Here is an 11095-nt window from a genome sequence, read left to right as displayed (position 1 = left end):
GAGATTTCGAGCTTGTGCAAGAGGATCAGTTATCATGATGTTTCCATAGGCCATGATTTGGGTGGGCTTGGACTTTGCTTCGCTGGCGACGCGAGATTCTGTAGGATAATTCGGACTAGGAACAAGAAGTAAACAGGCTAAGGGGATAGCCCCTTCACTTACATGCAGATTCTCCCCGTACTCCAGTCCCTTCTCGAGTAAAGTGCAGTCATATCATGCCACCAGAAGTCGAACCGTAAAAGTCGTCAATGTTGAACCGAGACCTGTTGCTATACACCCCCAAACGCCATCTAACCATGCACCCAAGCAATGCAAAAGAAACCCCTCACAAAACCCCTCCCGACATGGATCTAAACAGAAGCCTCAACCTTTTGCGGTCCCTCCTCCTTCTCCGTCTTGCCCTCAGAAACCTTCATCCCCTCCATACCTGCTGAAATCCCCGTAAACGGACACACACCACCACCGCTGCCGGGACTATGCGGCCTCCGTGTCGGTAACCTACTCGGCGACTTCGGTCCATTCCCACCAGGAACCCCATTAACAGCAGTCTCCTCATCACTCTCACTCTCCAAAATCTTCCTCCCATGAAGATACCCCTCCTCCTCAATCTCGATCCCCTCCCCTTCCTCGTCGCCGTCGCGCTGGAACTCTGCGCCATCTTTACAGTGCCACTTTGCCATGAGGTCGTTTTGGATCCAGATGACTTTGCCCAGGGCCTTGACTAGGGCAATCTTCTTTTGCATCACCAGCCGCGGGTGGGAGAGGATGGCTTCCGTCATGATGTCTTGGATGAAGGAGAGGCAGGCGCCTAGGTGGATGTATTCTACGTTGAGGGGGTGTTTGCGGCCTAGGCCTACGTGCATCATTCTGTGTTGTGTCGTCAGTTTTTGGTCTTTCTTTCTTTTTTTGGGGGGGGGGTGTGTTCTGCTTGGTGTGGTATCCAAGTCTTTGCAGCAAGGACAGGAACAACATACCCAACCTTGTCAAGATACTCCCAAAACTCCATCTTACTCGGATCAGAACACAACTTGGCGAGGTACGCCCTCAAAAACATCTTGCGGTGCAGAATCTGCGGTGAGTTGTCGTCGGGGACCTCGTCCATGGGGCCCTCGAAGGATGTGGAGCGGGTGGTGAAGGCGCGGGCGGTGATGTCGTACTGTAGTAGCTTATGGTAGACGATGTTGACGACGGCAGGGATGAGGGCCTTGACGTATTTTGCGCCGTTGATGAGGGCTTCGATGTCTTCTGTTGGTTGGGTGGGCGGGTTTGGTTAGTTTGTGTGTTCCACTCTAGACTGTGAAAGTTTGAGACGTACTGCTGCTGAAGTCGAGGAAGCTGTGGAGGTAGCGGATGCGGGCTTCGAGGTCTGTGTAGAGTTCCTCGCGGTCGATGTGGTTCATGTGTCTCATGAGACCCATGTTGGCGGTGTTATTCGCTATTGGCGGGGATGAGATTGGTGGTGTTCTTTCGTGGTGTTTGAGGTCTCCCAATGCTAGTCAAATCCCTCGAATGTATCGGTACAAACACTTGACTCAAAAGCTGCCGAGTCCTTTAAACACTGGTGATCGTCGTCTTGTCGATTTGGTAATGCTCGAAACGTGAATGGTTCTCTTGAATGTCCCTCTTAAATCCTCTTTCAAACGCGTCAGAAAAAGGGGACCCCGCGATATTTGAACGAGAAAGGGGATCCCCATCCCAACAGCCATTGACAGGGACGATATTTCTTTCGCAAAACCTAACCTCTCTCCCTGCGTCATCATGCGCCGAGAAGAACTCAATGATCTGATGGCCGGTGGTCTCGCGTGGTGCAGTCCTATTGTCGGGCTGAAGGACACCGGCCGATGGTGGTCTGATATTCTCGTTCGTGCCAAAGTCGCACCACTTTCTCGCTGGGCGCTGGGTGCTGGCCGGGGGCAGCATGGGATCCAGGCAGACGGACGGGATCCACCGCGGGAATATGTAGCGGGGTCACAATCGGGTGTCCCTGGATGTTGGCCTAGGATCGATCCGCCGCAGGATGCCGGTGCGACCGTGTGATTTTTGGAAGTCTTCAGTGTTCGACCTGCCCCCGGCGGGACCGAGAACTTCCGCAATGCAAGGGTCCGCCGCTCTTTTTTCGCATCGACTGATTCTCGACGTGTTGGTCAGATGCGAAATCTGGGTCTGCTGCGGTTGGTTGGGCGGTGAGTGGATCTCTGTTCTTACCTATTCTGTGTGTTAAGTCAGGTTGGTCTGTTCCTGGCACACCAGCTTGATTTTCTGGGGAATTTTGAGACGAAAGAATGCCAGTGACATGCGCGTTTCCCATCATCCCGAGATCGCCCATGCACCTGTCAACCCGTCAGCCCGTGATGGCAGGTCTTCTTGTTCAAGGGTTCAGTGTAATAAGGAATGCGATTTGTAGTATTTGTTGGTCAAGGTAGACGGCTGTTGTGGTTGCCATTGGTCTTAACAAGCAAGAGGGACTTTCCACATACATGCCCTGATCTTGATCCCCGCTCCCTGTCTCGTTTCTTTCTTCGGGGTCCAGTATTAAGGTGTTCTTCGTTCCGACACTTCGCGGCCATCAAAGATCTCGTCCAGTCGCGGGTAGCATTCCAATTTCGATAGCGATAACCTTCTTTTTCCCCCAGCCATCACTTCTCCCTCCCCTCCCCGCCCTTCTCTTGCCCTTCCTTCGCCTCCGTCGAACTCGCACTACCACCTCTCGCTTTCCCCTTCTCCCCATCACCACCCTTCCCCTCCCTCTCCGCGCGCCTAGCACCATCCAGGTCCAGCGTTCTTTGCGACGCCTCCCGTTCTTCAGCAGAGACGTCCTGGCTTGCGGCCTTGGCCTTGAGGATGTGAGGCGGTATGAAGCCCATGGTCAGCTTCCGGGGTACGGGCGCGCGGAGTTGCCGTGTCTTAGTACGTAGTGGAATCTTTGGGGTTATTGCTTTTCTTCGGAGTTACGAGAAGACTGATTTGATGCTTTTCTAAGAGGGATTTGAATCAACGATGTTCTGAAGTAGGTATGCACATGAGGTGTCGTTGAGTTTCAATGACTGTGTTTAGGTTGCGCTTGATGATGTAATCGGAAGAAGGTGACGGAACGCGGGGCACCAGAGGGACAGAGGGGTATCACAGCATGCCATGGCAGGCAGGCACCATCTCGCGAGCGTCTATGCCCGTTGCCCGCGCCTTCCATGGCTACTCATATTTGAGGTACCACCCGAAAAAGTCGCAACAGAAGATTGTGGATGCTGTGATACCTCAGTGTAACACCTACCGGCACATTCATCGCAAACCTACATAGGTGTAACCTACACGCAAAGCCGTGCTATCTCACATACAGAGCTCCGATCTAAGGTAGCGCCGGTCAAGATCATCCCGTACTCCCGATCCAAGGCCTCCTCTCCACGTTCACGAGGGCTGATGGTACCAATCACTCTCAAGACTGCACATAGAGGTTCACCTAGTTGGAATGAATCCAACTGCCTTTCCCAAGTGGACTGGAATATCATCACATTGCTGCTCTCAGCGACCATCTCATCTAGGTATCTACCGTAGTCCCTGCACACAGAACCCATCTACACCAACCCCCCGGCACGCCTTGATATAAAAACCAAAGAACCTTCCATAGCCACGCTTCCCATAACACCCCTCAAGCCTCAACAGAAATAGTCCCATCAGTCCCAGGCCTAGGCGCACCAGTCGACGATTTGCCCATGAACCCGCCCGAAACGAGGTTCAGCGCCTTGGTAAACGGATCACCGCCGGTCTTAGTCGCCGCGGGTAAGCCGGCCTTGTCAAATGCCTGCTCAAAGTCTCTCTTGATATCCTCGAACCCTTCGATGCCCACCGATACGCGGATGAGGTCCGGGGTGACGCCGCCCTTGATCTTCTCCTCGTCGGGGAGCTGCTGGTGCGTCGTCACCCAGGGGTGGATGATGAGCGTCTTTGCGTCGCCGACGTTTGCGAGATGCGAGCAGAGCTTAAGGTTGTCGACGACGGAGCGGACTTGTTCAATGTTTCCGGCCTGTGTTGGGAATGGTTAGCGACTACTTGCAAGTTAGGACTGTCATCAGGAGTCAACTTACAACGCCAAAGGTCAGAACACCGCCAGCGCCGTTGGTAAACACCCTCTTGGTGTACTCATAGTCAGGATGCGACTTGAGGCCAGGGTACAGCACCCAGTTGACGCTAGGGTGCGCCTCGAGCCACTCGGCCAGCTTCTGTGTGTTCTCGGCGTGCCTCTCTCCTCTCAGCGCGAGCGTCTCCAAGCCCTGAAGCAGGAGCCATGCGTTGAAGGGACTCAGGCACGGTCCCAGATCACGCATGCTGTCCATCCGCACCTTTGCAGAGAGCGCCTTGTACCCGTACGTCTCCCAGAACTTCAGCCCGTGGTATCCGTCCGCAGGCTCCGTGAAGCCGGGGAACTTGCTTGACGCGCTCCAGTCAAAGTGGCCGCCGTCGATGACAATCCCGCCCATTGATGTGCCGTGGCCGCCGATCCACTTCGTAGCAGAGTGTGTCACGATATCGGCGCCCTGCTTGATGGGCTGGCAGAGGTACCCGCCCATGCCAAAGGTATTGTCGACAATAAGCGGGATGCCATGTTTGTGCGCCACATCGGCAATGGCCTTGATATCCGGGACGCTGTGCTTTGGGTTGCTAATCGTCTCTATATAGACACAGCGGGTGTTCTCGTCAATGGCGGCGTCAATATCGGCGGGCTCGTTGCCGACGACCCACTTGACGTCGATTTTGAACTTCTTCATGTACACACGGAACTGGTTGTATGTGCCGCCGTACAGCCAGCTGGTGCTGACAAAGTTCTGGCCGGGTTCGCAGCAGTTGGTCAGCGCCATGAACTGCGCAGCGTGGCCAGACGCCGCGGCGACGGCGCCGACGCCACCCTCGAGCATCGCCATGCGCGTCTCGAAGACGCTGTTGGTCGGGTTACCCATGCGCGTGTAGACGTAGCCATCTTTGCTCCATGCGAACTTGCTGGCGCCATCTGCATTCCTCCAACGTCAGTAAGTGTATACATGTATTGCGTGACCGGTCCAATGGTAAGAGACAACTGACCAGCGGCATCTGTAAAGTTGTACGCAGCTGTCTGGTACAGAGGTACAGCTCGGGAGCCGTTGACCGGGTCGGGCTCTTGGCCACCGTGAACTGCAAGCGTGGAGAAGCTTGGTTCCCTAGTTGGCCAGTATTATCAGCGTCATGTGGCAATGTGTGTGTCGAGGCAAAAGCCGACCGGGCTTCTTACCAGTCCACGTTGCTCAGAGATCCGGAGACGGGCATCTTGAAGGTGGTAAAAATATTTTTTGAGAGGGGTAGTAGTCTAATATTGTGTTCTGATTTCCTGATCCAACTCCGAATTCTCTGTTGGAATCTGTCGCTCCAACTTTGTGTCGTCCCATCATGGCAAATGACAAAATCTTAAATGTTTCCTCAACGCCCTCGGAGCAAATGCATCACTTCGTTTCAGTCGTTCGATACCCCTCAGATTGGCGCACAGATTGCGGCTTGTTGCATGTCGGACTTGTCTCGATCTCCGGTCTTTGCTGATAAGTGAGCAAACCCCGCAAAACCCCCCCTCCCCCCTTTTTTCCCAGACGTTCCCGAGACTCCACCCAGAGGCCGTGTTCAGATCCCATATCGGGATGTCGTCAGATGCCGTTAGAAACCAAAATGCGGGCACTCGGCGAGATGCGAGGCAGTCTGCAGATAGACTGGGGATGATTAAACTGGAGGCGAAATGCCGATCGGGCCATTACTGGACCGGTCCGTCAAACATCATGGTGGGTTCGATGACACTCCGAATTTGGTCTGCAGCATGACGTTAGCAACAACGAAAAAGCAATGGGCCAAATGACCAGGGGCGAGCCAAGCCTGAAGAGTTTTGAGGGGTTTCTTACCGCGCATCCCACCGAGTGCTTCAAACGCCGTGGCATAATTTTCCAATGTCGCCGAGATAGAGGCCAACCCCGTCTGCAGTCGCATCAGGAGGCTTTCCACCATCGGCGTGGCCAGTGCGTTTTCCGGATACATGGCCTTGGTCTTGTGATTGACCATAAGCAAGGCGTACGCGCATTGCATAGCACAGCAAGCGAACGAGGGCATTGTCCTCGGACATACGATGGTCGATGTGGGTGCCAGATAGCAAGGGGCGGGGCATAGCTGACCAAAGGGATTGGGGTACGGTAGTTGTTGTTGTTGTTGTTGTATTTAACGCCGTGGCGGCCGGGCTAGAGCCCTTACCGCAGACCTCCCGAAGGGTATATGGCGTGGAGGGCCGTGAGCCAAGGCTACCTACTCTACAGTACGTCGTCTCTTTACATCGTCCTCCAAATCATGCCTTGTGGCCACTACGCGTTCTGTCTGTCCCCGGTTCCCGCTGGTGCCCCAGTTTCATTCTTTCCCAAATCGTCCCTTGGAATCGGGAGGTTCTTTGTAGTCCGCACTCACATCTACGTAGGTGTGGATGCTGCTACCGCAGACAGATCTTCTGGAAGAAGTCCGTCACGCGGAGAAAGGCCTCGAAGCCTCGTGGGTCGGTGATTAATCTCTTGAAGTAGGCCTCGAGAGATCCCATAGGGCCTATGGGCTCGGGCATACTGCGAGAGTGGAGGGTCGGCCACCGTTGCCTCCTCGCCAGCGTTAGTCGACAGTAGACCAGGTGGTCCACGTCTTTCGCCTCTCCACAAGAGCACATCATTAGAGCGTCGTCGTGGTTGAAACGTCGGTGATATTGCTCGAAGTCCCCGTGACCCGATCGTGCCGCCAGCAGGTGATGTAACGTAGCCCGCGGCAAGGCCAGTTCAGGAGGGCTGGACAGAGCTGCCTCAAGCCCCAAGTCCGCGTACCGCGGCCTTCGCTCTTTATACCACCATCTCCTGTGCTGGCTTTGTAATTTTTCCCTTGCAAGCCGCTTGATGCCCGCTAGTGTTGCCATTTGACCCATCCGCGCCGGCAGTGTCGTTCCTTCTTTGGCCAGCCGGTCCGCGGCCTCGTTTCCTTCGATGCCCTGGTGTCCCGGGGACCAGTGCGTCCGTATATCAAATATCCTGGCCGCTTCTTGGATTTCGAGGAACGCGTCTTGTGACGAGTCCGGCGCCTTGCCGCGGATGCCTTGTATAACGCTGGTGTTGTCGATACATATGTGGATTGGATGACCGCGATTGGTGAGCAGAGCCCTTCTGAGGCCGGTTCGCGCCCCTTCGACCTCGGCGTCGAACACTTCTGCTAGTCCGAGTCGGCCGCACCCTTGTGCTATGCGTTTGGAGTCTCGGTAGATGACGAAGCCGTACCCCACGGCTCCGTTCGTCGCCCTGGAGCCGTCCGAGAAGACGATCATATGGCTTTCCGGTACTGTCTTTAGCCAGCGCTCGAAAGCTTTCGCAGCCTCTTCTTTGCATTGAACTACTATCTGATCCTGTGAGCTTGGCAGGTACTGTGATTGAAGGAACGCTGGTCTTCCGCATCTTGGCAGAAGTTCAGCCGTCCGTTGTAGTCTCGTCTGTTGCTGTCCCTGCTGGGAGAGCCGCGCGACTAGCGGGTGTCGGCGATCAATCCTCTGTAGTCGGACTGCGGCCCGTAAGCGGACTTGGGGTACGGTAGGTCGTCAAAGGATTGTGAAATGTTGATGGCTGCTTTGAGACAGATCTTGGCCGACTGATGACTGCTGAAGGGGAACGTCGCTGGCGATTGGCTAGTAGGCGAGTGTTCCGAGTGAGGAGACTTCTTTCCTGGTGGCGAGGTCGATCCATTTGACATGGCCACTGGTGGTGATGGCAAGCTCATCATGGAACTACATGAACATGACGGCCAACTCCGTGGTTCCATGCTGGCATCGTTTTCGGCTTTGGACTTGAGATCGCAGTATTTGCCGGAGAAGACGGGCATGTCAAAGAAAGCACAGTATCGATGGAGCTTGATTCGTGCGCTGTTGGCTGTCAGCAACTGCACCTGATGTGGAAGGAGATGCAGGTTCTTACCTGTTGAGTTTGATTCGAGCCATGCACCGAAGGGAGCGGGACAAAACCTCCTCTGTGGGATCCAGTGGCGTTGTTGTCGTTGACTGAAGGATCCAAGAGTCGGCCATGGTGTTGAGGGGTTCGAGGTATGCCTCCATCTCCTTCATGCGCGCGTAGATCCGTGCCATGTCACCGCCGGACTTTACAGTCTTGTTGAGCTCGATGACAAATTGAGTTGCTGACAGGATCGCTTGTTGTGCCTGGATGTAGACTGCAAAAGCCTAGATAATAGTCAGCATCAGTCGTGACCGGTTCGTCATGATACATACCTCAGGATCCGACTGTATTACAGGATACTTGGCAGTGTAGCTAGGAGTAAACACTGAAAATGTTGGTTCCTAGATGACCATGTTAACATTTGTTTCTAGTGCGGGACCAAAAGGACATACCGAGTTGCTGACAATCGATCCTTGGCAGACGCAAATGTACTAGAAGCATCGTCAGCGAGTTGTGTTGCTAAGTAGGGCAAGAGAAACGCACCGTCATCCACCAAACCCTTCGCCTCGCTTCTGAGAATGCGTCGTCTTCGGTGCAGGTGTGGATAGACAAAGACATGGCAGCAACTAGGGCTTGGCCTGCCCGGGCCTGCATCTTCTTCAGATTACCCCGTTGCGCATACTCATACACACTTAGTATGTCCAAGGCGATAACACTCTCCAGCTCGATAGGCACGCCAGGGTGGAATTGTTGCCTTGAGAAGTCGTCCGGAGACTCGTTGAGCGCTTTCGGCGGCTCAATGGACGAATCCGGAATCTCCGATTCAATCTCGATGCTCTCGATGGCGCATTGTGCTAGGTATTGCGCATACCTCCGCCGGAAGACCACTGACTCTTTGTTGAGATGGTTGGTGTCGTTGTGATACGGGATCAACGCCAGAATTGCAGAGATGGCCAGACTGATGGGCGTCGATGGCTGATATTCGTCTGCGAAGCCTTCCGTGTCATTCTGGAAGTGCGGCACTGCTTGATCCATGGGCAGGCCTGAGGGAGCAGGAAGAATAGGGAAGAAGGGGTGGATGAAGATATAGTACGCATCGAGGCTATTTGATAATGAGCTATTACCATTCTCTTGGAGGTATAGGGGAGGAATCTGCTTTGCTTACATGGCCTGGTCACTCTTATACGTTCTGGCAACTGGAATTTGAGGTGTTGGGAAGCTGAATGAATGTTCCGATGCGCTCTCACCGCTGGTGCTGCCAGGGACGCCCGACATGAACAGAGTATCGAAGATGAAGTCGCTGTCTTGGAAGAAGTCTTGCAGCTGCTTCAAGCCCGCGCCAGGATCGATGTAGTTTTGAACAGAGATGGCTGTAGCATCGGTCAAGAGCTGCTCGGACGAAGATCCCAAGCGCAAAGACTCACGATCTTGATGAGTGACCTCGTCTGGAGGTATCTCGCCATTGAACGCCTGGACCTGTTGGGCCAGCTCTTCAGCCGGCCGCGGCTTCCGCCTCACGCGAGCGCCGCCTCTTCTGCTGGGCTTGAAGACGCATTCGCGCCCCCGACTTTTACACTACATCATGTCAGTCGCCCTTTTGAATGCATGACTAGAGTACTGGGTAGGGCTGGAATGAAACTTACACTAGCGCATGGGCTTGCTCCATCACATCGTGTACGTGAAGCTCGACTATCTACTTGTTAGCCAAGGATCCAAAATATGTGTGCCGCGGTCAAAATAGTGACTGTGTCTTAGACGATGACTATGGCCAACATTTCCTCTCGATGACCAGTAGATGGGAAAGACATACCAGGCAAGGCAGGCGATCTTGACCGGGGGTGTTGCAAATTTCTTCTTTGCTGCGGAAGCCGGACCAGGAGGTACAACGGCTTCTATCATTGTACTCATGGCCGAATGTGATGATAACGATACACAGACTTGGTAAAGTGAGGTCAACTGCGTTGGTCAGAGAGACGGATGACTACGGGGGGCAAAATTGAGCGAGACAAGAATCCTTCCGGGCGGATCGGGGATTGTCACACGGAGCGGGGTCGGAGTCGTCCGGGCTTGGGGCCTTGTTTGCGCAATCCACGGTTATAAGGTGTCTGGGTTCGAGACGGCGCGCGGAAAAGTCGGTATCGCGGGATTGGGTACGTAATAAGATGAAATGGTAGCGATACGGGGGGAAGTGCTAGGTGAGTCGAGGTGTGGATGACTGGATGTCTGCCACAGCCGGGCCGGAGAGTGATCTGGAGCTTCGAGGGGTGTTTGACAGCAAAAACGGAGGAGAGAGGAGAAGAGACAACAGGTGAGAGAATTGTCGCGGCCGTTGTTGCCAGCTGGTGAGGTGCGATTGCAGTCGCGCTTTCCTTCGCAGTTTGGTGATACCTGAGGTAAGGTAGGTACGATACACGGTGCGGGTGGTGGCAGGCAGGTGCTGAACTGCTGATGCAGGCAGGAGCTCAGGTGTAGGCAGGTGCAGATGCAGGTCGGCTTGGGTGCGGTTGGCGAATTGGTGCAAGTGCAGGCAGGAGCTGATGGTGCCGGTGCTGGGTGCTGATTCCGTTTGCTGTTGCTTCGTGCCTTTCTTTCTCAAGTCGGTGACACAGGGGCAAAATGCGGCGACCGGGTGGGATTTGTAAGGAGAAAGCAACACGGGCAACAGTTTGACTGGACAGGGAAGGGTGGGGGAAGGCGACCTGCGGATCGTTCGATCGTGACAGGGCTAGGACGGCACGCTGCGACTTTCAATTTTCATATGGCCATGCACTGGCAGGGCTGCCTGGGATCATTGGGAATTGGGATGTACTTTTTCTGTTTTGGTCCCTCTTTCTCGTTCGCTCCTGCCTTTCCCTCCATATCCTTTCCGAGTTCTTTCCTCCCCTCCCTCTCTCTCGGGAGTTGAGATGGAGAAGGTGCGTGGGTGTCACTGTCCCGGGGTGAAGGGCAGGTGGAGACGAATGGTGGAGAGGATTCCTGGATAGACGACAGAGTTGGCCAATCGCATCGGAGAACTGGGGCTAAGTCACCCAATACGTACCGAGAACTTGACCCAATGAGAAAAACCTGCGCACAGTGTTGCAGCTGGCTCGGCCGGTCTTTGAACAGGGATGATGCACAGCAAACTTTGT

At 54.4% G+C, this 11095-nt stretch overlaps 4 protein-coding genes across 4 annotated transcripts; all 4 read right to left on the bottom strand.

Annotated features, from left to right (window-relative positions):
* Nucleotides 1–350: 350 nt before the first annotated feature.
* BDP55DRAFT_728794 (Protoglobin-domain-containing protein) lies at nt 351–1418 on the bottom strand (the record flags this gene model as incomplete). Its single annotated transcript, XM_060579484.1, has 3 exons — nt 351–867; nt 975–1245; nt 1316–1418. The coding sequence occupies 3 exons, from the start codon at nt 1416–1418 to the stop codon at nt 351–353; spliced, it is 891 nt and encodes a 296-aa protein (XP_060429496.1).
* On the bottom strand, nt 1327–2803 carry BDP55DRAFT_155806 (uncharacterized protein). Its single transcript, XM_060565635.1, has 4 exons — nt 2478–2803; nt 2206–2330; nt 1741–2125; nt 1327–1633 (listed from the first exon to the last, which is right to left on the bottom strand). Coding segments are annotated over exons 1-4 (594 nt in total). The 5' UTR covers nt 2480–2803; the 3' UTR covers nt 1327–1551.
* Nucleotides 2804–3469: 666 nt separating this feature from the next.
* On the bottom strand, nt 3470–5027 carry BDP55DRAFT_155787 (O-acetylhomoserine aminocarboxypropyltransferase/cysteine synthase). The gene is made up of 2 exons (XM_060565634.1): nt 4080–5027; nt 3470–4018 (listed from the first exon to the last, which is right to left on the bottom strand). The coding sequence occupies exons 1-2, from the start codon at nt 4947–4949 to the stop codon at nt 3644–3646; spliced, it is 1245 nt and encodes a 414-aa protein (XP_060429494.1). The 5' UTR covers nt 4950–5027; the 3' UTR covers nt 3470–3643.
* Nucleotides 5028–5764: 737 nt separating this feature from the next.
* Nucleotides 5765–9863, bottom strand: BDP55DRAFT_552393 (uncharacterized protein; the record flags this gene model as incomplete). Its single annotated transcript, XM_060569206.1, has 11 exons — nt 5765–5820; nt 5910–6171; nt 7418–7433; nt 7598–7936; nt 7989–8248; nt 8297–8365; nt 8417–8455; nt 8508–9066; nt 9130–9539; nt 9608–9653; nt 9775–9863. 11 exons carry the CDS (start codon nt 9861–9863, stop codon nt 5765–5767), a joined length of 2145 nt encoding a protein of 714 aa, XP_060429493.1.
* Nucleotides 9864–11095: the final 1232 nt, after the last annotated feature.

Source organism: Colletotrichum godetiae (assembly GCF_030913485.1).
Source record: "Colletotrichum godetiae strain CBS 193.32 chromosome Unknown BDP55scaffold_21, whole genome shotgun sequence".
In the NCBI taxonomy this organism is placed as follows: domain Eukaryota; kingdom Fungi; phylum Ascomycota; class Sordariomycetes; order Glomerellales; family Glomerellaceae; genus Colletotrichum; species Colletotrichum godetiae.
The sequence above is the reverse complement of the archived record's forward strand: the minus strand, read 5'-3'. Positions and strand labels throughout refer to the sequence as shown.

Coding starts and splice junctions, on each gene's coding strand:
- BDP55DRAFT_155806 (XM_060565635.1), bottom strand. Junction 2,126..2,205: donor TGACTTAACACACAGAATAG/GTAAGAACAGAG, acceptor GTCGAGAATCAG/TCGATGCGAAAAAAGAGCGG. Junction 1,634..1,740: donor ATGATGACGCAGGGAGAGAG/GTTAGGTTTTGC, acceptor CGCGTTTGAAAG/AGGATTTAAGAGGGACATTC.
- BDP55DRAFT_155787 (XM_060565634.1), bottom strand. CDS start 4,949: ATGGGTAACCCGACCAACAGCGTCTTCGAGACGCGCATGGCGATGCTC. Junction 4,019..4,079: donor GTGTTCTGACCTTTGGCGTT/GTAAGTTGACTC, acceptor TTCCCAACACAG/GCCGGAAACATTGAACAAGT.